Source organism: Zootermopsis nevadensis, unplaced genomic scaffold (assembly GCF_977971745.1).
Source record: "Zootermopsis nevadensis isolate Lab colony 2312 unplaced genomic scaffold, Znev_1.0 Znev_ptg000021l, whole genome shotgun sequence".
In the NCBI taxonomy this organism is placed as follows: Eukaryota; Metazoa; Arthropoda; class Insecta; order Blattodea; family Termopsidae; genus Zootermopsis; species Zootermopsis nevadensis.
Genome location: NW_028259153.1, coordinates 13,556,743 through 13,582,537, shown reverse-complemented (window position 1 = coordinate 13,582,537; position 25,795 = coordinate 13,556,743). Strand labels below are relative to the sequence as shown.

Genomic DNA, 25,795 nt, shown 5'->3' with positions numbered 1-25,795 from the left:
TAAAAGTAACTATTATAATACTAGTAATACAAATAATATTACACCAATGAAAGCCAAAGATTGAACATCATGGAACTTAGATTGTTGGCCTAACATTTGTTTAACAGTCTTTCCTAAAACTCAGAGATATAAACTTTAAACTTCCAATTTATATTTTTGAAAGACATATGTGAAGTATTAGAATGAGACTTATCGTAGATGACAAGCTGTAAGCATAGGTACATTGAATGCACAAGCAGTGATGTGTGGTCTTGTGAAAAACTACAGAGTTCAGTCATACATGTTGTATCAAATATCAACATTGTTTCAAAGTAGTTAGCAATCGCTTTGAAATAAAGTGACTGACAAAAAGTTACCTCATATTTAATAGTACTTGACCATGGGGCACTGGAAGATGCTCATCTTTTCTTTAAGTGCATGTACATGCAGACAAAGGATGGGAAATTATTTTTACTCAGGCTCCAATGTGACTGTTTTCATATGTTAAGAGCTTTGCGAGAAATAGTCCTCAGTTTTTTGCACTGACTGATTGTAGAACTGAACTGAAGACCCGAAGTCTCAAATGACTGAACATACTTTATAGATATACCAGAAGATATAAAAAGTATAATTACTTGATTTGGACATGATATTGAGAACTGAATATAATGTTCTTCAGGTGCAAGACATGCATTGAATTCAATATGTAATGAGCCTCACTTGACTCTCATACTGAGTCATAGGTGTAGTAAATTAAAATAGTAAATGTGTATGCAAAATGTAAAAACCTTCATTCTGTTGAAATCCAAAATTTTGTTTTTTGCAATACATTGTCTGTATTGTGTATGAGAAATTAAAAACTTATAATGAGCTGTACAATTAACCCCTTGTGTTGGCATTCAAATGAGACACTGCTGTGCATGGTGAGATCATTTATATTTGCAGTGAACTGTGCTGTAAGTGGAGATTAATAATAATTTTCTTAAAAATTTCTGAATGTGGAACAATGAATGTAATTCATAAGTGGGTGACTTTAAAATTCAAGGTCATGCCACCTTTTTGTGACATCCTAAAGTAATTGACCTAGGTTAGTTGAAGAGTGGTCATGCTATGCAGAATGACCATTTTATGTTATCATACTGACTTGGTTTTCCAGTGCAAGGGGTTAATAATATCTTAACATCAGTATGAGCCTAAATTTGATTTTCTTGTCCCATATGTGCACCACTGGGAACCAACGCTTGGAAATAAGGGTGTCTTTTCAAACTCTCATAGTGCTTTCACTGATTTATTGGGGCAAAAACAGATTCTGATTTTAAATTTAAAAAAATTGTTCAGTGCCGGTGATGAAATCTGAGAATGACTACTGTACTATTTCAAGGTCACATCACTGTTTGGTTGGTTCTGGAACTATCACCATGTGCCAAACCAGGAGCTTCATTGTGTGGCCTACAAACCATATCATAACATATACAAGTGCCTGTAGGATTGCCATTGTATTATATATTGTAAGGTTGTGGCATTTGCTTTTATTGGTGTGGATAATCAGCTTCTGTGGGCAGCAGGATTACTGCTCATTGTATCATAAGACAACTGGTATGGCGAGACCTTGGTCAAGTTGACGAGCTTGTTCTGGCTTTGTTATTACATTTGCAGTGTTTTTCAACATCTAGTACTTCAGTCATAAATCTGTGTGATTATTGGGTGACAGTTTGCTGTCTCATTATAATTTAACTTTCTTGCTGCTTTTCATGTATGATAAATATGATACACACACATGTATTTTGTTTTTAACCCTTTCCATTCTGAGTTTACTTTTATGTAAATTCATTAATGTTTGTATGTTTCCATGATTGTACATAATTTCCACTTGGGTCAACATTATAAATATTCAGAGCAGGTATAGCTGTTCTTCTAAGAGAGCTCATTCATAGCATGGAAAGGATTAAAAGTATTTTCTTTATCTTGTTAAACATGCTATGTAAACTTCATTGAGAAATAGTCAGGTTTCATTTAAGTAATGAGGTTGGTTCCTACTGCAAACATTTTATTGAATTCTGTGGCTAAATTAGCAGGATGATCTAGAAGACAGTGGTGATTTTTCAGCTGATAAATCTCATAATACTGGTATTTGTCAGGGCATGACAAATAATTGTTTCACTTTCTTACTTTGTTTACTAGAAGCATTTTTTTAACTTGGTGAATTTTTTGAATTTCAAATATTGTACTATAAACTAAATGGGATAGCCTGAATTAGCAGGGGAGGTAGAACCAATGTCAATAAGAAAAGGTTTCGCTGTACCAAGATCAGTATTACCAATGTATTTCATGGTTGTGAAGGTTGGCAGCTCATAATAACATTCCACTCAAATGTATGTTACAGTTTTGGACACTTTTGTCCATTCTTGTTGGTTTATTAGTGATTACTCTGTATTATATATTTTTACTGTTTTTGCTTTTTTTTTATAGTGCATTGGTTGTACTGGATTTTGATTGAGTGTAAATAGTTGGAGATCATGTTATTGTTCGAATGTCTTCCAACAAATTTCTGTAAATGTATATGGTCATATTTGGGATGTCTAGTGTTCTCCCCAGAGATGCTTGATAAGTGAATTAATATATTTTCATAGACTGAATAGTTCTATGTAACTGAAGATAGACTGGAGAAAAATGACAGGTTATTACAGATTCAATATTAACCCTTAGTGCAAGTCTCCAGTGGGTGTATGTGAATGTGTTCGTTCATATGTGTATGTATGTATGTGGAAATAAAGACATTAAGTTATTGGGAGCATCTGTATTGGGGTCAGTGAATCAATGTCCTGCTCATTGTATGCTATTTTCCGTATGTTAATGTAGCCATCATTAGTAATCTGTTATGCACCTTTTGTTTTCAACCATGCTCTTTCATAAATAGTACAATGTTTCATAAATTATTAGACTACATGGTAAGCTGTTCTGCCAACTATGTTATTAAAGTAAAGTTAAATGTATAGCCTTTATTGCCATGTTTGGCCTATCAGTTTCTCAATTCTGATTCTCATTTGTATGTTACTGAATCTCATATAGAAGAGCTTGTTTTGCAGTGAACTTATCACCATTGTTCATCCTACTGTCTTTTGTATGTTTTCCCTCGCTTTGTTTCTGCAACTTGTCCTTGGTCTTCTCAGTGTTTTTTTATTTTTTTTATGCTCTTAATAATCTTGTCTAATGCACATATCTTTGTATGAATGTTCATAATTTCATTGACTTTTCATGTGGTGTTTCTACTTTCAAAACTTGCTTAGTGTCCTGATTTTGGATTGTAAACCTTGTTAATTCCTAAATACTTTGTAGATACTTCATCTGTGCTTGTAGTTTATCTGCATATCTTTTACACCATGTCATTTCTTTTCCATATGCTGAAATGGGCAGTAATGTTTTTTGTAAAACTTTTTTTTTAATTTCCAATTTTCAGATTGTCTCTAACAGCCTCTTGAATATATGGGTGTGGTTGCCACTACAGTTCCTCAAACATTTTCATAACAATGGACTGGATGTGGTGACACATTCCATGGCCACTTAGATCTCTGGATTTCCCTCCAATGGACTCTCCTTTTGGGGATTTGTTAAAGGCAAGGTCTGAATACCACCAATGCCATGAAATCTGAAGAGCTCTGAGGCAGTAATTTGACATACCACTGCTCTGAACAATCATAGCATTTTAAATAAAGTTTGACAAAGTGGGGTGTGTCACATTATTGGGGGAAACTGTATGTTGCACTTAGGGGTGATAATATGGAAATGGTTCTTAGCGAAATATACGTGGTTAAGGAAGAGGGTGGAACAGGCTTAGGATTGTTTGATTTTAACATGTTTGAACCTTCAGGTTCAGTTACAGAGGGTTAACCTCCCTCCCACAAATACTGTATCCTGTATCTTAACCTTTATTTAACTTCCAGTATGATGAAGTACATGCCTGGTAATCATCAAATGCATGGGTGTATCATCTGTAGTGATCAGTCCTTCAAACTGAATTGCATGCTGGGGAGAGCATTGTCAGTATCATGCTGATGAAGCATGTTCATTTTCCTGTTGTTTGTCCATGACCAACTACAATTTTGAACATAAATTGTTTATTAAGAATGTCCATACATACCATTAAGAATGTTTTCTTAAAAAAATATGCATTTAATTCTGGTATTGTAACTGTGAAGTATTACATGATGTAATGATATAATATACAAGAATACCTTATAACTGATACCTCTTTTATTTCAACCTGACCAAACACTGTGTTCAGCACAAGTTACACAGATCTGTGCTTTCATATATTTGTCATCCACCTTCAGAAATTATTTTTTCTTGGATAAAATGCTGCTATGGGTTATGCAACCATAATATTTTTGTCTGTGGAACACTTTATCACAAAAGTACTGATGGAATCAATCTGAAAAGTTATAGAAAGACATAACATGATTTTGGTACACAAAACAAATTAAATGGAAGAGTTTCTCACTGTCATAAGTTACTGAGAAAAATATCACAAATTCTAAAAATACTGGCAGTGATTTTACAGAGGGTGGATTCTCTTGGTAGGTGCAGCATCGAGTATTATGTAAAGAAACGCCACTAGAGATGTTGATCTATAGAACTAAAAACTTCTTTTGTGATTGCGCGGTTCCAAAAAACAACATGCTTTGTTAATGCTGTGAGTATTTAACTACTGTGCTGTGAGCAATTGTAAATATAATTAAGAATACCAAAGAACTGGGAAACATCTTACTGTTGAGCATTTAATGGGTTACATGTGAATCACAACAAACTTTAAATTTAAATACAAATTAAACCTAAGTTAAAAAAATTCTCAAGAAAAACCACTGCTAAATATATCACTGATTTTGCTAAAGAATACTGTATGTGTTTCTAATAGTAGGCCTAATTTAGTATAATTAATGAATTGCCATGACATTTCAGTAAACTTTCCTTTATAATTTGATAGCCTGTGAGTTGATATCTGGAATTTCGAGCCTATAGCCTCATTATGCTGCGTGTATACCTTAAACATTTAGAAAAGTTAAGTCACCTTGACAAACTGGATCATGTATTGAGTTTCTAAGATCAATACCATACTCAGGTCTAAAAATATTAGAATCTATAATTGCATTATAATATTAATTAATGTCATAAATGTAATACACTATGCCCTTATCTTCACTTTCAATAGAATGAATATAAAGGTTTGGCAAAACTACCAGTTCTTGTTTATAAACATCTAATAAAGCAATTCAGTTGTATTGGAACTAACTAGACATTTTATTTATACAATTGTTAAGTATAAATCAAACATAATTTTAATTAAAACAGACTCCAGTATTACAATTTGATAGTTAAACATTCTTAACACAAAATGTCTAAATCCCATCCTTGACATACTTATTTTATCTATGCTTTAATCTTCCATAATATAAATTCCAAGAAGTAGAGTCTATAAGGTGATGGTTGCTCAGCTGATTAACAAATTTCCTGCCTTTTATGGAGCCTGAATGTTCACTACCATGTTCAAGAGCCTGCTACTGATACCTGTTCTAAGCCATATGAATCCAGTCCATATCCTAACACTATTTTGTAATATCCATTTTAATACTGTCTTTCCATCCCACGTAGAACTCTAAAATGGTCTCTTCCTTTCAAGTTTTCTTCCCAACATTTTGCATGCATTTCTAATGCACTTATTCATGTCATCCTTGGTCTGATAACGTTAATAATATGTATTTTGACAACAATAAAAATTATGCTCATCATATAATTTTATTGTACTTCATGTCTCATCACAATTCCGCTTTAAAATTATGTGTTCGTTCACTTTATCTGAACAAAATTTCCAATCAATCAACACATAACTTATAAAATAATGTGATTTCACCCTGGCTATGGCCTTTCCTCAATTTCAACATACTCTACATAACCAATTAGAAATTACAAAATTCTATATGCATAATCTCTCTAAGTAAATAAATCAAAGCATCTGAGTATAACAGTTCACCTTTGCTGCCTATTAAGTGACTAGAACAAATGAAGACAGGGTAACTATATGTCCATCACAGTATAACCCACCTTTCTTAGGTGAAGACTAATAAATAGACCAACAAGAACTTTGTTTGAACTGGTCAAGACTCGCACATTACAGCCAAACACCAATTCAATATTTCTACTTGTTTAACATGCAAGTATCATCATTGTCAATTCATTATAAACACAAAGCACAAGTTAGACTACACAAGCAAATGAATTACAAAAAGTCTTACATGTCAATCACAATATCACAACACAAAGTGTCAATAGGTTCTTGTCATAGTCCATATAGGTTGTCCTGAATTCCCTTGGCTTGCACATGTAATTACTCGATAGCCAAAAAAGTACTCCAACTGATTCATAACATAGGCTGCTGAATTGTAGAACGTCAATTCATCCTTCTCAGTATTTTTGGGGCCTGGCCGAAGTTTTGCACTAATTTTCTCTGCTTCGTGCAATGACAAGCCATACACTTTTGTATTTGCCATACCAAGGCTGCCTCTCACTACCACATATGGCATGATTTTTTATGCTAAAATGGGCAAATCCAGAAGAACTAAAATGGTTTCCTGAAAAGAGAAAGCATTTTGAAAATTTTAGAAATATTTGAAAGTACGTCTACAATTTATTAGTTATCATTGAAGAAACACTGATATTTCCTCACTGTAGCTATAATGCAGTACGTTTACTAATAAAATCTTCTCGGGCTATAAGCCATAGCAGATGATTAAAATATGCCGCGGTTTCGAGGACCACCTCTGTCTTCATTCTTAGGGTTACTCATGAGTAGTCCTGAGGCAAGTTTTAATCATCTGACACGGTTGATAGCCCAAAGATAATGATAGCCACCGTGAAAGCTTCACATTATACAGTATGTTTACATCTGGATTAATTGGTTTTCACGGGGAGGTTATGTACAGTTATACGTAACTTCCTAACCAGTATTCCTTATGTTTGTTGATACAGTTACCTTTGTTAATAAATATTATTAACAATAGCCGGTACGAAACGTATTTTTTTTACGATTTACTGATCGAAGCTCGCATTACGCCTATTACTGCCATCATTCGAATTGTACCAATTTGCATTGGCCGGCTGAAATTGGATACAGTATATTTCTCTGAGATGTTAGTATCTACCCACAAATCCACACAGAGTAAGAACCCAGACAATAATGTGTAGTTAAACAACTTGATGACGCTTCGACTATACTCACATGTCATTAGGTCTGGGGCATATAGTATAATCCACAGATAATATCAGTATAAATTGTTGCGTATAGTTTTTCTGTGCTCGGCTCAAGTGTTAACCGCTCGTTCTCAACGAGTGTTTTGAAATATTCAATAGACATATAATTATAAATATGAACGCGTGTATGGTTGTAAATTTACGATTCCTCCGTCATAGTTCTTCAGAATGCATACTGTGTACTGCATTAGAAATTTTGAAATTATTGCTTCTGCTGTAATTTTTCCTTGCTGGTGGTTGTGATTGTGAAAGATGTCAGCCGAAGCGTCGAGCAAACAAGGGAAGTCTGCTGCTGAAGTAATTCAACAGATAAATGCTAAAAATGCTAAGCTTTTAGCTCTAGCACTAGTGGCGGGTTTTGTTATATATCATGGAATGCTACATTTGAAATACGGTAAGCAGGCACTTTTAATTTATACTTTGTATACCTAACCTCACTTCAGTCCCTCCATGAGATAGTGACTGTAAAAAGTTGACAGTGGAACCACGGTTCCGGAGAATCTCTGTAATGTAATGTAATAATTCTTATATAAGATAAGTACTTGTGATATTCTAAAACGTTTTTACCAGCACAAAATTATCTAGTCCACGACGCACTTCTTCTACAACCGATTCACAGCTCAGTTCTTTCCGCAATAACGAAAGCTGAATGTTGACAGCAGTAATGTAATACCTATTCAGGATGGGGTATCGTAAATCACGGAGTGCCACAAGGCTCAGTTCTTGGACCCTTACTTTTCCTCATATATATAAATGACCTGCCGGCAACTATAAACTCTATATCCAAACCTATTATTTTTGCTGATGATACAAGCATCATTATTGCACACCAAGAATTGATCTATCTTGAAAATATCATGAATGATGTCTTTGCCAACATAAACAAATGGTTTAGAGCTAACAAACTGGCACTAAATTTTGAAAAAACAAACTTCATAAAATTTGTTACTAAACACAAGACATATCCTAGATTAAATATAGGTTTTGAAGAAAAATTAATTATGGAAGTTGAAGCAAACAAATTCCTTGGCTTACAAGTCGACAGTACCTTAAATTGGAAGAAACACATTGAGTATATTATTCCCAAATTAAGCTCTGCATGCTTTGCCATGAGAACAGTCGTACCAATCATGACATTAGATACTTTCACTCTGTATTGTCATATGGATTAATCTTTTGGGGAAATTCAACAGACAGTAATAAAGTTTTTTACATGCAAAAGAAAATAATTAGAATAATGGCTGGTGTCAAAAGCAGGGTATCTTGTAGAAAATTATTTCGTAAATTTAATATACTTCCACTTGCAAGTGAATTTATACTCTGCTTGCTATCATTTGTGGTGGAAAACATGGATAAATTTAAAAGAAATACAGATGTACATAATTTAAATACAAGACGTAAACATGATCTATATGTGCCAAATGTTAACTTTACTAAATATCAGAAAGGAGTGTACTATACAGGTATCAAGTTGTTTAATAATCTTCCACCAACAATTAAAAGTCTAAATTATGATATAAAGGTATTCAAGCCTGCATTGAAAGATTACCTCTTTACTCACTCCTTCTATTCTGTAGATGATTTCATCTCTGCTGAAAATGTTTAAGCTTTATATCCATAATCTACGTATATGTAAAGCAAGTTTTGTATTTATATTTAAAATTCTGAGGTTTATGTATATTAATTTGTAAAATTATTTTTCATACTTGTATTGCAGAATCTGAAATTTATGTACATTGATATGTGAAATACGTTCTTGTACTTGTGTTGAAAGTTGTGAAGTGTATGTATATTGTATGAAATGACATGTTCTACATCCTTTGGTTGAGTCCTAAGAAGGATCCATGGAATGTAAATAAACTCTACTCTAACACAACAATGCCGAGTAAACATGACGTTTGTTGGGTAACATAACAATGCACGCAAGCTGACCATTTTTGTCAGTCCATATTTACACATTGTTGATATGGATCTTACACGTTTTCCTTTCACTTTTTTTCCGAATGACCCTTCTGTATAGACGTATTTACGTCAAAAGTGTGTTGTGTGATCCACAGGAATAGATTCGTGCAAATGGCTTCTGTCAGATGGGCGGTACAAAGGAGACCAAGAGTGGCAACCGTATGGCTGTATGATGCACCATTACAGTCAAACGTAAGAACTTTAACAGGATTATAATGTTTTTAATATTGTGGCACATAAGCATGAAATCAACTAAAAAAACCTGTGGTGTTTTAGAGACACAAGGAGATGTCTACGGTATCTTGCGTTCTGGGGAAAGCACAACCACTTTGTATTCATTGGTGACTCACGTATACGTCAGTTGTACTTGGCATTCCTGAACCACCTGGACCCTCGTGAAGATACTGTTGCAACCATTCCACCAGATCAACATCACTCAGACCTTTCTTTTGGTGATTCAAAACTTCGTCTTCATGTTGAGTTCATTTGGAGCCCTTATGTTTCAAAACATATGATTGATGATTTTCAGAACTGGAAGGTAATAGGAAATAATAATTATTGTTGTTGTATGATCTGAAGCTTTCAAAATTCAGTGTGACTTAATCAGCATATTTTTAATCTCTCTAAACTTTTTAATCTGTGAATATTTACTAGCATTTTGAAGGAATAAATTTTGTTCTTGCTGTTCCATATAACTCCACTTTAGTTTGTACTAGTGACAGTTTCACTGTGTATTACAGGACAAGAATGAGCCTCCCAGTATGATTGTGGCTGGAAGTGCTACATGGTCCATTAAAGATTCTAATGCTTCTGTCCTTGCACTACAGGAATACTCATTGAACCTCACACATCTTATACAGGTGACAAGTTTGTGTGATTCTCTTGTCATTTGATGCATGAGAGAAATCAAAATAAATTATGGAATTTTGTTGCATCTATTTATTAACTTTTTAACAGTTGCAAAATTTACGTCCCACTTTATTTTTGTGTTGCAGAGTTTTGAAATTGATGTATCCTGTACCTGTTTTTATGTAGGTATCACATATACATTTCTCATTTTGTGATACTGTTTAGTAATTATTTAGAAGTTTTTCTAAGAATTGTCTGAAAGAATGAACTTGATATCATGCCTCAAGAACAGATTTATATGCTGTTTGATCTCATTCTTTATAATTTATTGCATCAAGGCTTGACAAGAAATCACTCTTACAAAGTTCCAGTTTGGAACTGTTTATAATTGTTTAAGTTAACATGCCACAACTTTTGAGATTGACTTTGGCTATATTTGCCTAATACTTTTAATGGTTACTTAGGCAACAGGGACTTAAATGTACAATATTGTTAGCCATTGATACAGAGGCTTTAAAGTCCATTGCCTTCTTATTATTTAGGTGCTGTGTATTATCAAATGTTTACTGTTTCTTTGGTTTTTAACTCCAGGAAAAAAAATCTGTTTCCAAAACTAACTTCACACTGAAAGAATGTCCTGAAAGTTGAGGTTTTGATAATAATGAAGATGTTGATTGTGGTTGTCTGGGTTGTCATACCATAAAATCTTGTAGGTGGTTACTAGTAATTCAGAAGAACATGTTGCTCCAAAACATTGGTAACCATCTACAAAACTACACTTCATCACAACCTAGAAGACCACAATCAGCAAACAAGGCTCTGTTTTTCAAAAGGAAGATTGAAATTTAAAATTAGCTTAAAAGTTTTCCATAAAATAAATTTATTTGTGAAGTTTGCTGTCTTCTGGGTTATTGCGCTGTGAAAACCTGAAATTCTATAGATTTATTTGTGTGTGTGTGTATTTGTGTGTTTGTTTTAATTACACATTAAAAGAAGGAAATGTGAATACACTACCAGCTGATAATGTTTTTATTTGTTAATAGTGAGAGGATTGTATGGACCATTGTCTCAGTGTTCTTTAATTATTGTACATTGTAACATTTTCTTGTGTAACTCCAACTCAACAGGCAATCGACACCATCTCTGCAAAGAGGTCTCGTGTGCTGTGGACGCTGCAGGAGCCCGTAAACACTGAAAAACTGCATCCTGCAAGAGCCATGATCACTAATGAGCAAATTGATATGTATAACAAGGCAGCCATGGAGGTAACATTAAAAGATTGTCATATATGCAAACCTGACAGGCAAACTATGCATCTGGACATGTAGAACAGAAAGTCATTGCACTAAGAAAAATATTTGGACTCAAATTAGATTAAATGGTAGATTTAATATTTTCATGTGTAATAGAATAATTTAAGCAGATATTAGCAGATTAACTGCAGCAGAGGTGAGAGTTTTAAGAAGTACAGAAGATAAAACTAAAAGAGATAGAATAAGGAATTGAAAAATTAGAGAGATTACCTTGGAAGACAAACTAAGAAATAACAGAATGACACATTTTAAGAGTCGTGTTATTTAGCAGTAGTGTGTCAAGTGAAGGGGTTATATATTATTGAATAAGTTGAGAAACTAATCACTGAACATTTTGCTTGAATGATTGGTTCTACTTTATATTTGGGAGGTCCTGGCTTTGGGTCTCAATCCAGTTATTGGTTATTCTGATTGTGCTCTTTTCATGGTTTTCCCAATTCCTTCAGGCAAATGTTGGATAATTCCATAAAACAGGCCATTATTGCTTTCTTCTGCACCATTTAGACAATTCTCAGTCTTCCTATTATTTTACGTTGTATAGTCAGTGTAGTTGGAAAAGTGTCATTTAGTATAGAAGATGATGGTGAATAATAAGAAGGTAAGTATTTGGAAAGGTTGGTCATGGCCCCTTTAAGGTACTGCCCAAATATATTTTGGATAGACTAAGAGAACCATAAAAATCTCATTTAGGATAGGGGATTATCCATCCAAGGTTCAAGTTGGGTACTTCCTATTATGCATCTAGTCTGTTAACTGCTACACCATCTTATTCAGTATATGAATGGAGTCTTACCTCCATGCACCGTATATGCCTTCTGTGTATGATGGTTAGGCATTTTTGTGTGAGATTATGGGTTTTTTTTTTTTGAGATTTTGAAGATGGCTTGTAGACCAAAGTAAATGGGGCAAAAACCCAGAAGACAGCTATTTGCTTTCTTTCTTCAAAGATGAAAACCTTAAATATGTTGTGAAAGTTTGGTTGTGTTTGATGCAGATTCTTCAGCACAGTGCAGCCCAGCTGTGGTCCAGCTCTCGACTTGTAGCACAGGGCAACCTGGAGGAGAGTGAAGATGGGATACATCTTGGTCCACTGGCTCTCAAACATGACACTCAAGTGAGTAATAGTCATATTGTACTTGTTATTAGGTCCTGAAAATACCAATGTCCAAAGACTATTTATTAACTTTACACTGGTCAAAAAAAGAAGTAAAGCCACATGTAGCGAATTTGCTGTCACATGCTTCAGGGGTGATAAAGAAGTATGTATCTTTGGTGGAATGATGGTTGCCGTAGGAAAAAAAAAATATGCAGATATAAACTTGCCCCACTGTCCCTTTTTCTACCACAAATTATCATTACAACCAAGTGGTTAATGATATATGCCTAGATGTTAATCAGCTTGCTTTTATTACACTTATGTCATTGTTACATACCTTGTACTGGACAGATGTGTTTCAGTCTGTTGCAGATTGTCATCATCTTGTTTCACTCGTTGATGAGCTGTCACCTTCATAGAAACATATTACTTCAAGCAGCACTTTGTTTCATTACCATAATTAGCTTAAAAACTTGAAGCAAAATCAAAGAATAATTTTCATCTACCATGCACTAGCCTAGCAGCATGATAAAGAATGAAAGATGCAAATATTTCCAAACAACTTTGCTTCTTCATGAAGGAACAACATCAGCCTGTACTTGATTTGTTGTGACATTAATCATTTTATGTTCAGCTACTGGTCACGAGCAGATTTTACTGTTGTCAGGTTATCATACATACAGTAGCAGAATGTATAGAAATATTCCTGTTACATTGCCTGTAGTTTAGTTTCCAGCATCACATCAAAGGATGATATGATAAATTGGCAACATATGAACTAAATGGTGTAGCTTGGTGGAAGAAAATAATATTTGATTCCTGTATTGTGGCAGAGGACCTCATGTGATTGGCGTCCTAGCAATGAATGCTGTGTAAGCTGTGCAGTTGAGAAAGCTTTGTTAAATAAATCAAGGAACATAAATACAATTCTAGGTACATATTATAGTGTCTTGGGGAAAGACTTCAAACTGATAATTTAAAATGTAGAGATATTCAGATGTGTTATGTATTTACCATTATCCTACATAGAGATTTGTTGTAAACAGGTTTTGCTGTGATTTAAATAATTTGTTTAGATCCTGCTGAACATGTACTGCAATGACCACATGAACTTCAATGATGGCACATGCTGTAGCAGTGCAGAGCCATACACCATGTTGCAGGTCGTCACATTTGCTATACTGGGTGTAAGGTGAGACTGCAGTTTTTAGAGCCATGAGAGCTTAAAAAAATTACATTATAGGCAAGCACAAATGGACTGAACATTTCTGAATGGCGAATATGTTAACATATAGATTAAATGCCACATTGCATTCTTTATTCGGGAAGTCTGCATTTTAAATCTTACTCTGAGAAATGAACTTCTGTAAAGTGTCCATGGTTTTCATTAGTGTCTCAAGGATCTTGTTCTTCCACTAGAACCATTTCTGTTTAATACATATTGATGGTCTGCAGGCATATGCCACCATAGTTTCTTAGAACAGACCGTGACTGCTGCCTTCTGCACAAATCTCAGTTCATTACTCATCATTTCTCATATGACACTATGCATGTACCATTAATGCCTAAAGCCAAGTAGGACTATGTGCATTCCCTGCTTTAACAATCAGTAACTCCGCATTTTGTGTATATGGGTCCTGTGTTAGTCCAAACGGATTATTTCCTCAAACAGCATTAACCGCTTGATCTTTATAATGCTGAAGAGTCATGTTTTATTTTGCAGTACGGACTAAATTCTTGAATATTATTTTGAGGAGCTTTCACTTGAAAGGGTTAAAGAGCCCAAGAAACAAAGTAATAAATGTTGACATTTGTTTCAGTTCTGTGTTGTCATTTGTTCTGGTGTTGCGTGGTTGGATGAAAAACTGGACAGGAACTGCACCAGTGTCATACTCACCCCTTACTGAAGCAGGGAAGCAGCAATCACCCCATGAGTCCGACATGTACACATTGGTGACATCGCTGGCCAGAATGGGCATCATCATGGCTTATTTTTTCCTTTGTGATAGGTAAGTATGTCACAAAATGTAGAGTCCTTCCTTTACATGCATTTTGTTTCAGTTACCATCATTATTGTTACCAGAAACGATCATTATTATTCTTAACCTAGTTTGTGGGGGCAGGGAAACTATGAAACTAAAACTTGTGATTGTTGTTACTTGCTGCAGCCATCACTGTAAAAATTACACAAATTTTCTAAAGAAACATTCCTCTGCCATCTTCACTGTACAAGATTTAAATTTTGAGTGGCAGCCAGACAGCATCAGTTATGAGTGATCATGTTTTTGATGTGTCTTGTTGGTTTTGTTAGTGTGGGCATTCCAATTTCATTCTTTGCATGTTTCTGCACTGTACGTAACTGGTGCGGTTTCAAACAGTTTCATCTTGTCTTGATTGCTCACTGTGGTTCCACTCTTACTTTTTAAGTTGTTGAATCAAGTTGTAGGCAGGGAATGGTTAGCCTGTACATGTTGCTGTCAAGGTGCAACAATATGAGACATTAGAATCATGTTTCTCTGTCTCTAGGTGTAATAGACTTTTACTGTCATTATATTTGAGTCTTAGTATACTGTGAATGTATTAAGTGTATGGAGCTCTACCGCCACATCCCATACACACCCTCATGATATGGTTAAACCAAGCTGTCCACAGTCGTTGTGTCACATTTGATGTCTTTCAGAACAAATTTCTTCATGAAGGAAAACAAATACTTCAGTCAAGTGAGCTTCTGGCTGCCATTTGGTTATGTGTTTGCACTTGGACTTTTCTTCACTGAAGATAGTCGTTTTACAAAAGTGCTGCATCGTGACCAGACTGATGAGTGGAAAGGTGAGTTTAGTCCATTGTTTTGCTTATAGATATTCAGAATGGCTTAAAAGTGACTTTTTAGCTATGTGTGCATGCACACACAGAGTTCCCAAAGTTCTATCATTTATTCATTCTTTTGTTTATTTACCCATTATTTCATTCACTCATACAGGCTAAATGCCTGATGCAAGTCTCACACATCCTATTCTTGAATTTTCCAAATATTTCTTTTACATTATATTTTATTATGCTATTGATACTGGTTTATACTTCATTCTGTCTAAGTATTCAGTAATTTTCTTTTGTATAATTTACTGTTTCTTCTGTGAATGAAAATATGGGTTAGCAAGCACAATTAATGCAGGTAGGACGTTTAATATGGTTAGGGAAACAATAAATACATACAAACATTTCTAGTTGGGAAACACAGAGGAAAGGTCACATTTAAGACTCTGGTGTAGGTAGGTGGGAAAATAATATTAAAATCTAGCTTGAAAATTGCGATATAAAACTGGATTTAACTGGCTCAGGGCAGGGTTCAATGATGTACTTATGTGATAGTGGTGCTGAATCTTCAGTTGCCGTAAGAACAAGGAATTTCTTGAACAGCTGATTAACTATAATTTTTTTGAGGAAGCTTTGTAATGTAGACATCATTGATAAATTTTATAGTTAGGTAAAATATGTGCTGTATTCTGTTAGTCAGCACAAATAAAAACACCTTCACATAATCAGTGACATATTTTGACAATTTGTTACCATCAGGAATTCAAATTATAATACAGCAGTTGCTACATATTCCTGGCAATTGTGGTTAAAAAATTATTTTCAGTCATGAGATGACTGATTATTTAATTATGTAATTAGTTTGTTGGTTGTCTATGTAGTTTAACTTGTTGTATGGTTCATTAGTTTTTTATTTAGTGGTTAGTTTATTAGTAAATGCTTATATTTATCATATGATGTTTACTTCAGGCTGGATGCAGTTGGTGATCCTCATCTATCACATGACAGGTGCAAGTGGGATCCTGCCAATCTATATGCACATCCGTGTTCTTGTGTCTGCATACTTATTCTTGTCTGGATATGGGCATTTCTGCTACTTCTGGCAGCGTGGTGATGCAGGGCTGGTCCGCTTCTTCCAGGTATGACTGGTGAATTTCATTGATGGGTTATTATGATGATACTGAGCAGTCTGGTGAGTAGTGCTTGAATCTCTTACAGAACAGGAGCTTCAAGTTCAGTTCATACTGGCATTCGGAGAGCTGTGGGCTGCGGAGGGTGGTTGAGGTAAGGCTGGCACTGCATTGAGCATGTGTCCAAGCTTTAAGTTCTTCTTTCTAAAGCTGCTTGTTATTGTTTGGACAAGTTCTGGGTAAGTCACCAAACTTTTATTTGTGAAATGCATTATGATTATAGTATTTGCATGCTATAAAGGGATGTGTTTGTTTTTTGTCACATGATTTATTCAACTTCATTTCTTGTAAAATTAGGAAATAAATTAATTCCTGTATATTTCACATGTTTCTTTCATACACATGGAATACAAAATTAACAAAAAAATTTGTCACAGAAGTCTAATCATGCAGGACATCACATTTAAAACTGTCTAGTGCTCATTCTCTTATGATTTGCCACATATATCATCTCAAATACGACATTGCAGCCATACAAATGTGGAAGATAAAAGGCTGTTTCATAGCAAAGAAACATGAAGAGATCTGATGATTTATGCTTATTTAATTTGTGTGTCAATTAATGAATGTATGAGAATTTATTTTGTATATGAAGACATTAAAAGAAAACATATGCAGCATTTTGTCATCAGGTAACCTCATAATCGCCTACCCATTTTTAAAATTAAATTGTTTACATTTATGGTGATATTCTCCATGATGGACCAAAAATTTGGTACTCAATTTAGAAAACTAATGCTTGTAATGAATGTATATATTTCTCATAAGAAATATGTCTAGCTATTGACATTTTGTAAAAATAAAAGTGTAGTTCATGCACTAATTTACAAAAAAGGAATATGCAAGAGATGGTGAGTGTATAAATTCTACACAGAATTCTGATTGAGTGGGCGGAGAATGTCTTACTGTAATGAAATTCCACTGAGGGAACTAAATTCAAGCTCAGATAGAGGTGTGTGACAAGGTTAGGGCTTCTTAGCATTATTTTTTATGTTAAGTAACAATATAACATACTGTAAAATATAAAATTACGGTTCTGAAACTGAGATTAAAAAATGTTACTGTCAGTGCATTGTGTCTGTCTGTGAGGGTGCCTGGTTATGTGGGGGTAAGCCCTAGCCTTTCATGCAGGTGGTATTGGATTTAAGATTATATGAATTCAGTGTGATTTCCTCTGCATGTCTTTCATTATCATTGGCAAAATCAAAAGTTTCTGAATGCAAAATATGCTACTTTTCCATAATTATTGATACCCCATGTTAAGTTGCAGCTACCATCTCCCAACAGGTTATTCACTTTCACAGTCATCTTAACACTGAGAAAGTGAGAATTGAAACTTGTGGGTGCACGACTCTAAAATGTGGATTTCTTCTTTTGGCCGGGTAATATTTTAACATTATGGGTGTGTTTCTTGTGACAGGTTTTGTTCCGACTGAACTTCATGACGGTCACGTTGTGCCTGTGTATGAACCGCCCATACCAGTTCTACTACTTTGTACCACTTATATCCTTCTGGTTCCTCATGGTGTACCTCGTGTTGGCACTACCACCACAAGTGACTGCTGCTTCCTCCGAGAGCAACCCGCTACAATATCTGTACCTGGTGCTTAAGTTTGTAGGCTTGTTCAGTGTCATCACCATTCTGTATATGTCTGAGGTGAATAGTTGTGAATACCATCTTTCTGTCATAAATGAGTTATTACACTCCTATTGCTACCAGTTTTGCAAAAAATTACAGGCTGTAGTAGGCTCTGTGCCCAAGATTGGAAAGAAAAAATTGATGAAAATGAAATGTTCTACATATTGTAACAATCTGTACTTACGTGAATATAAACTGCACATTTTTTTAATCTTCATCCCTTGAAAGTTGATTTCAGCTTATATTTAGAATACTTTTTTGTAATTTGGGATAATTGTTTTGTGTTGCAATGGATTAGGAAATGTATTATGGTTTAGACATAAAGAAACAGTGCAGATATTTTGATAAAGTACATATATAAATAATTGTTTCACAGAAGAATGTATGAACAAAACTGCTTGAAATAATGAGACTTTGTTCGGATGTTGCTGTTTTGGTATTGAAGTGAGTTGCATTATGTCTTTTTCTTTCGGTCTCTCTCACACACACAAACACAAGTCATCACCCAAAGATTCCATGCAACTAATGACAGTGTATGACAGTATTGTCACAAAATTGCTTTTGCCACTTTTTTTAACTTAACATTTTTTTAAATCTGACTGTTACTTGAGACTTTATTTTTTCTAAAAATTCAAGTGCATTTCACAGCTCATATTTACATAAATATGTTGTTCTGTATGCTTTCATTATCATGCAGGTGGATACTCCAAATTTCTGATCAACAACAATGCCCTCCACCAAACCAAAGCCTTCCCATAATTTTTGTGTGACTATAAATCTTTACGCCAATACTCCAACACTGTGAACAGCCAAATTCTTTGTTAAGATTGCATTGTGACTGTATGGCAAGCTATTACCACAGTGTTATTTCTGTCTTTACCATGGATAATCAGAGTGTATTGTATATGAATTAAATTCAGTAAGAAAAAAACCATTTTCTAAGAATAAGCCAGACTGTATCATGGCAGGCCTAGCACAACAGGATTACTGGCAGTGAAAGGGGATATGAGTCTGGTTTGATTCCAGAACTAACTTTGCATGAAAAGAAAGGTGTAACCACTATGGAAATTTCAACTTGGTTGTACATCCTATGTTTTGCAACTTTATGGACAACTACAATAATTTTTTATACCCATTTTGGAAAGTTAATTGACAGCATATTTCTAAGGTTGCTGTCTTCTTGGTTGTAGCACCAATGACTCATCTCCCTAATGATGGAGGCAGCAAGGATCTCTGAAACGTTGTTAAATGTCTACTAGACTACATGGCACAACAACCCAGAAGACAGCCATCCTTGTACTCACTGCCATGAGAACCTTAAATCCACCATATTTCTGCATTCAGTTTTCTTACATTTCAGGTTTTCTTTGAAAAGGTGTTTGTTACACGACCATGGAAAGCTCTATTTGTAACAACAGATGATGATATACATGAGTGGTGGTTCCGTTGGAAACTGGATCGATACAGGTGAGTTCCTGTGCTCATAGCTTGTAATATTACTGGCTGATTATGATTTGTTTTCCTCTTTCAAAGTTACAGAAGTAAACCCAGTGGTGACAGAATAATGCATATTGCTTTGATGTATGCCTCTCATATGACAAGGAGCACATTGAGGCAATATTACCTATCTACGTTGCTTGTCTATTGTAAATAGAAACTCTGTGATGCATGTTACAGGGGTAAAGAATAATGGATGGCCTGGTGGGTATAGAGGGAGGTTGTCACATCATATTTCTTTCAGTACGTACTGAAGATGTACTTCTTAATGTTAACTCACCTCACACATGTGCTTTGACAATGTAGTACTTTACATTTTCCTTCTTTACTGCCACTCTGAATTTCATGCATACTGATTTTGTAGAATAATGGAATTTCAGTGAAGTAGAATAAGAAAAATTAACAACAATATTTGTAATACTATTTAAACAGAGAATATTGACAGTGGTAAGTTGGTGTCACACAGCCACCACAGGCAGATTTTGTCCATCCTTATTCAGAGATACAGCTATAATAGATGACTTAAATATGCGTATTTCAAAATATCTGTTGTTATAATATTGGTGACGTGATATTCAAATACATAGAGTGGCAGTAAATACAGTTCTTCACATATTCTTAGAGGAAGACCAGGGGAGTGAAGATGATGACAGGGCTGGGTCTTCAATCTTTGAAAATGTTTTTCCTAGGAATTTGCATGCAGTATCTTCTCCAGTATTTTGTAATGTAAACTGAGTTTTAGATGTGCATTATGAAAATTGTTATTTTGTGTTGCAGCATATCATATGGGATGGTGTTTGCAGTGGCGTACCTGTTGGCACAGAGATACAACTTTCTGGATGATAACAATCATAGCAATCTGTTTTCACCAGGCATTGCATTATCAGCGACTCTGGCATCTATCATTGGCATGGGCAGCTATACAACATTTTCATTCCTGTGCCGCAACAAGCTGGAATGCAATGAGATCCATTCCTACACTGTGTTTGTGCCTGTAAGTGATTCTTTGTGGCATGCTTACCAATGAAGTAAATTCTTTTGTCAGTTTAGTAGCATAACAGAGGCTAATCAAGCATGTGCCACTATTGTGCACCTGAAATAAGTTCTGGGAAGAACATTTGATCCCTACTTTCATTCAGATGATTAAATTGATATAGTATTATAAATTATTGTCATGCAGACCAGTTTAGTTGTGACCAGTTTAGTCACTAAATTATACTTTGCGCCAAATATTAGGGTGATCAGATCAAGGAGGGTGAGGTGGGTGAAGCATGTGGCAAGCATGGGATAGATGAGAAATACATACTCTTTCAGTCAAAATCCTGAATTTAAGAGACCACTTGTGAACTATGAGCATAGATGGGAGAATAATAAAAATTTATGTTAAATTGCTCTTTTGGACTTTGGTCATTGTCTGAATTACAAAATTATGTTTGGAAAGCTAGATTTTGCTATTATCATTGGGTAAAAAAGGGGGAAGGAAAAAGAAAATGCAGGTCTGAGGCTAGATCAACCATGGGGCCAAACAGATAGATTTCCTGCCTTCCTTGCTCCTTTTTTACCTGACAAAAATAGAATTCAGGTTTCAAAGTAATGTAATTTTTATAATCTTATAATTTAGACAATGGACAAAGTCCAAAAGAGCAGTTTAACATATTTTAGCACAGCATTGTCAGAAACCTTTAAACTGAAGTTACAAATTGATATTGAAAAATTGAGCATAAAGATGTGAACTGGATTCATCTGCCTCTGGACAGGGGCCAGATGTGAACATGAGAATGAACTTTTAGGTTCCGTAACAGTCAAAAAATTTCTGTACTAGCTGAGTGACCATGAAAAGGCTCTTTTATTCCATGCAATAATTTGTTTAGTTGCAAGAATAAGTTGTAAAGGTGTGAACTGGATTGAATTAGCCAAGTATAAAGTCTAGGAACTCTGTGATTAATCTGCAGGTTCCATTAGATTGGCCAACTAAATAACTGTCACTGTTCAGGGCATTTAATAAGTTTATCAGTTGTTCAGTCTTGTAGAATTGGAGTAATTATCATTGAATGACAGGTTAAGATTTAGCTTTGTAATGTTGACAGATTGTGAGTTACATTGTGCTTCGCAACATATCTGGAGTGCTAAGGACTCGCTACTCCAGTTTCTTCGCCTGGTTTGGTCGGATCTCACTGGAACTGTTTATCAGTCAGTACCATATCTGGCTAGCAGCTGATACACATGGTGTTCTGGTGTTGGTGCCAGGATACCCTGTTCTGAATGTGATTATCACCTCTTTCATCTTTGTGTGTGCAGCACATGAAGTGCACCGACTGACATATGTTCTCATGCCATATGCTGTTCCTTCTGACTGGAAGCTTGTGCTGCGTAATGCTCTCCTATTTCTGGGAGTGCTAGTGCCCATTGGGATTCACGATGGCATGTTTTGAGACTCATTTGTTGAAAGGAAATGTGTCATGAGGCATTGTCTTAAGCAACAGAAAACTGGGACAAACTTCAGATGCACATAATAATTAATTTTTTTAACCTTTCAATTGTCTGATTGTTTCATAATTTAATAATACTTATTTGAATCCCCAGTTAATGTTTTTCAGGGGGACAGTTGGTTTGAAAATTAAATCAAAGAAAACCTTGATTGGACATAACTTTATCCTGAGATAACAGGATCATAAAACTTGAATGCTAAATGACGAGAACACTTTAAATTAGGCAATGGGAACTTAACTTCAACAGAGACTTTTATGACCAAGGTAAGCAAAGCGTACTGGAAATCAATATTGCAGTGCCATCTTTTAACATACATACGAATATATACAATAGAACCTAGCCTCAGCAGATTAATAGGTTCACTGATAGTGAAAGGGTTACTTACTGCACACTATGGAATTGCATGTTTGAAATTTTATGTTTGCAGATCCATAATTCACTTGACATTTGGTAATATCCATTGTTTCGCACTGCCATGCAGGTGAAAACTGAAGTGTGAATGAAAATTTCAATTTGTGAGTATGCTGGTGCTGTGGTTGTACATGGCAGCTACTAACAGACTGCCTTCACTTAAAAAGTTGCTACTGTACAGTAAAACTCCACATGGAATAACAGTCAAATTCCTTCTTCAGCTTCAGATTACTCATAGTGATACTCTGTAAGAAAAGATATAGCATGTCATATGCTTGTAAAAGCACTGCTGTACTGTAGTTCTTAAGTCATGATCAGTGGTGCATGAGCTTTCAGAAATTTTATAGGACTAATGGGAATGGAGTACTGTTGTTACATTTTCATGATTTCAGTAAACATATACAAATTCACTTAATCATAATCACCATAGTTATGACAACCACAAACCAGTTAGAATTTCATATCATTAATAAGATTCTTACATTTCCTTTGCATTGTGATAGCTGTAGCCAACTTTCTTTTAGTTATTTCATACCCATTAATTCCAAAGAGTATATAGTGTGAATTAGTGAGCAAATGTGTGCGCGCACGCGTCCTACCGAAAGTATAGTCACAAACTGTTCATGCAGATACACTCTGCCCAATCTTGTTTATTCATGAATATCTGTATCAATGTTAATGCATAAACTATGAATGCATGTTGATTTTCCCACTTGCAAACATAAGAAGAATAAAAAGGTTTGTATTTGCTAGAGATGAGTGTTTTGTCTAGGACAGACTGCAAGTGAACAAGATAAAACTATATTAGTTGGTTGGCTGTGTTTAGCCATTATTTATGGGACTCAAAACTGTAGTCATTGGTGCAGCATTTCATTCCTGTACATATATATGAATTCAGGTATTTTTAACTGTAAAACTAAATTATCTAAGAAATTACGTTTTTTACATGTATTTATTTTTGTGCAAAGTTTCTGGAAAGAAATTAATGGTCCAGCACTTTGTATGTTGGACAGAACAGCTCCATCCATAATGCACAGCATGCTTTTAACCTCAGTAGAATTATTATATGGTTAGGTTAAAGATACACAGAAACATTATTTTCAAGTTTAAATGCATAAATTTAATTAATTTTATGTTATATTATGCAATAATTAACTATTAAAAGGCCATGTAGCAATTCTTAGGCTGGCTTCACCTCCCACACTCCTTGTCTGGTTTCATACAGTGCTATTGTTAATAATGCATGAAACTTCTTTATTTGTTTATTTCTTCTTTCATGACCTTCCTTCTTCATTTCCTGTTTCTGTCTCTTTCCCCTTAACCACTGTGGCTTTGTACTTAGGGTACAAAGATTGCTATTTTATGAATAATATTTTACTTGACCACATTTTAAGTGATATGAATTCAATTTATATCACAATCAACTTCTGAATAGTCCGGTTTAAACTACCCTTCCATTTGTGTGTCCTCTAAATGGCCTTTTCCTGGTTCTTAGGTGTTCTTCACCCTCTTAGACAATTTCAGTTGATTAGAATAACTTTTACATTGCTCTGCAGTCAAATATTTTCAGGAACTTTGTGATAGACAAATTTCTGTTTATTTCGAAGTTCTATTTTATACAAGTTTTTACTGTAAAAGATAATGAGAGCTTTGAATAAGAGGCAATGTTCTGTGATGGTTATTGATGAAGTATACTCCAAACTTATTTAATTGTTCCAAGTGTGAGGAACTGTTGAAATTGTACATATTTTGTTCTAAAGATAATAAGCTAGGTGACAGTGAGAGCTGTTGGGTTGAGCTAGTCATATTTAAGTGATGTGTGTGGGTGTGCATGTGTATGCAGAGAATGTTTTATATTATATTTATACATAAAAGTTGTACTACAGCAGCACTAAACCTTACATAAAGCTAAAGCTCTTCAATCACTGAGCAGATTTGTATATTAGTAACCCTTTAGGCTTATGTTTGGAAGATAAACATTTAAAATGTGATGAGTTACTAACTATGGTTGTCTGTTTGTGGATTTCCTCAAGTTTCTCCAGACAATTGCCAAAGACAGTGCCTTGAAATAGGTCATGATTTCTTTCTTCCAAATCCTAACCCACTTATCATTTATATACATTTTCTGATCATATTCAATGATGTATTTTCCAGTTGAAACAGCATTATTAAACAACCTAAGAAACATTTTATAAAGAATGAGCAAAGTCCAAACTCATTGACTCAGACTGTGTACACAACTTTTGAATATGTCTTAGTTGATTCTGAATAGGCAGTTCTTGACAGGGTTTTAATCAACACCCGCAACTTTCGTTCCTTGGTTTATTAAGCAGTTTCTGAACTGCACAGACTATAGGATCAAATGGCAGTGGTTATGGATGTGGAAGAATGTGGAAGCAAGCAGTCGTCTCTTTATGATACTCATCATTTGCTTGGAAGACAAGAGAAAAACTTCAGTCAGGATTGCCTGTTTGGACCTCTCATTCAATGTTTAGTCCCAGAGGATCTGATATTAAGAACTATTAACAGTGTAAAACATGCTTGGTTTTACTGTTGCAAAATTAATTGTTTGTCGTGTATAGTATGATGTAGTATATGAATGTGTTGCTCATAGTTCTCCACATGAACTGTACTCTGTGCTAGCACTATATTGTGATTTATTATCAGAGCTCGAAAACATTACTTGCTGTTGGTTAATTTCACTTCTTGGCTAAGAATGACGAATAATATAGCCATTAATAAATTTGAGTTTGATTTTACACAAAACATCACTTTTAACCCTTTCACTGTTGAAGAGTAAATTACCATCCAGCTCTGTTGACCAGTATTCACTTGATTCAGAATTTTTACAATAAAATGTTTTATCCTTGTATATGTATATATGTGTGTGTGTGTGTGTGTGTGTGTGTGTGTGTGTTTACCTTCAGAACTGATTTGGTATCAAAACCATTTGTAATTTCCATTTTTAGTGTGTAATTTCTGTATGTACAATGTTGGTGTTAAGTAGCCTGTATACTGTACATGGTGGAACAGTTTCATTTGTTACACAATGTTGGGATTTGTGCATTAGAACAGAACCATACACATGCAAAGTTTGTTTTTCTGCCATAATACACAGTATACATTTCTGCTTAGCAGAACATTTCGATCTATAATGCAGAACATACCTCTCTTTGTTCCATTCCTAATAATACTTTTCTGCACAATGGTACTCTTTTGTCTGTAATGTGCAGTGTAACTTTTGTCCTGTAAA

General features: G+C 34.7%; 1 protein-coding gene and 1 long non-coding RNA gene across 5 annotated transcripts; one reads left to right on the top strand and one right to left on the bottom strand.

Moving 5' to 3' along the window:
- Positions 1-2,333: 2,333 nt before the first annotated feature.
- On the bottom strand, positions 2,334-7,243 carry LOC110831638 (uncharacterized). Of its 3 annotated transcripts, none has more exons than XR_002543651.2 (4): positions 7,004-7,243; positions 6,267-6,602; positions 4,212-4,408; positions 2,334-4,071 (listed from the first exon to the last, which is right to left on the bottom strand). It is a non-coding gene; the product is annotated as an uncharacterized LOC110831638 (long non-coding RNA). The 3 variants fall into 3 exon arrangements; XR_002543650.2 differs by having other exon boundaries at positions 4,226-4,408; XR_015536186.1 differs by lacking the exon at positions 2,334-4,071 and having other exon boundaries at positions 4,078-4,408.
- A 66-nt stretch (positions 7,244-7,309) lies between these two features.
- On the top strand, positions 7,310-24,544 carry LOC110831637 (N-acetylneuraminate (7)9-O-acetyltransferase). Of its 2 annotated transcripts, XM_087352883.1 has the most exons (15): positions 7,310-7,675; positions 9,339-9,435; positions 9,520-9,781; positions 9,984-10,103; positions 11,220-11,357; positions 12,400-12,519; positions 13,578-13,693; positions 14,322-14,510; positions 15,182-15,330; positions 16,285-16,454; positions 16,534-16,599; positions 17,926-18,162; positions 19,505-19,611; positions 20,419-20,635; positions 21,729-24,544. In XM_087352883.1, the coding sequence occupies exons 1-15, from the start codon at positions 7,534-7,536 to the stop codon at positions 22,071-22,073; spliced, it is 2,475 nt and encodes an 824-aa protein (XP_087209009.1). In that variant the 5' UTR covers positions 7,310-7,533; the 3' UTR covers positions 22,074-24,544. The 2 variants fall into 2 exon arrangements, with proteins under 2 accessions (XP_087209009.1, XP_087209010.1); XM_087352884.1 differs by lacking the exon at positions 16,534-16,599.
- Positions 24,545-25,795: the final 1,251 nt, after the last annotated feature.

What these genes read in the sequence shown, in the direction of transcription:
- LOC110831637 (XM_087352883.1), top strand. Translation starts at nt 7,534, where the DNA reads ATGTCAGCCGAAGCGTCGAGCAAACAAGGGAAGTCTGCTGCTGAAGTA. An exon ending in ATGCACCATTACAGTCAAAC is followed by an intron (nt 9,436 to 9,519) that starts GTAAGAACTTTA and finishes GTGGTGTTTTAG; the next exon opens with AGACACAAGGAGATGTCTAC. An exon ending in ACCTCACACATCTTATACAG is followed by an intron (nt 10,104 to 11,219) that starts GTGACAAGTTTG and finishes CCAACTCAACAG; the next exon opens with GCAATCGACACCATCTCTGC.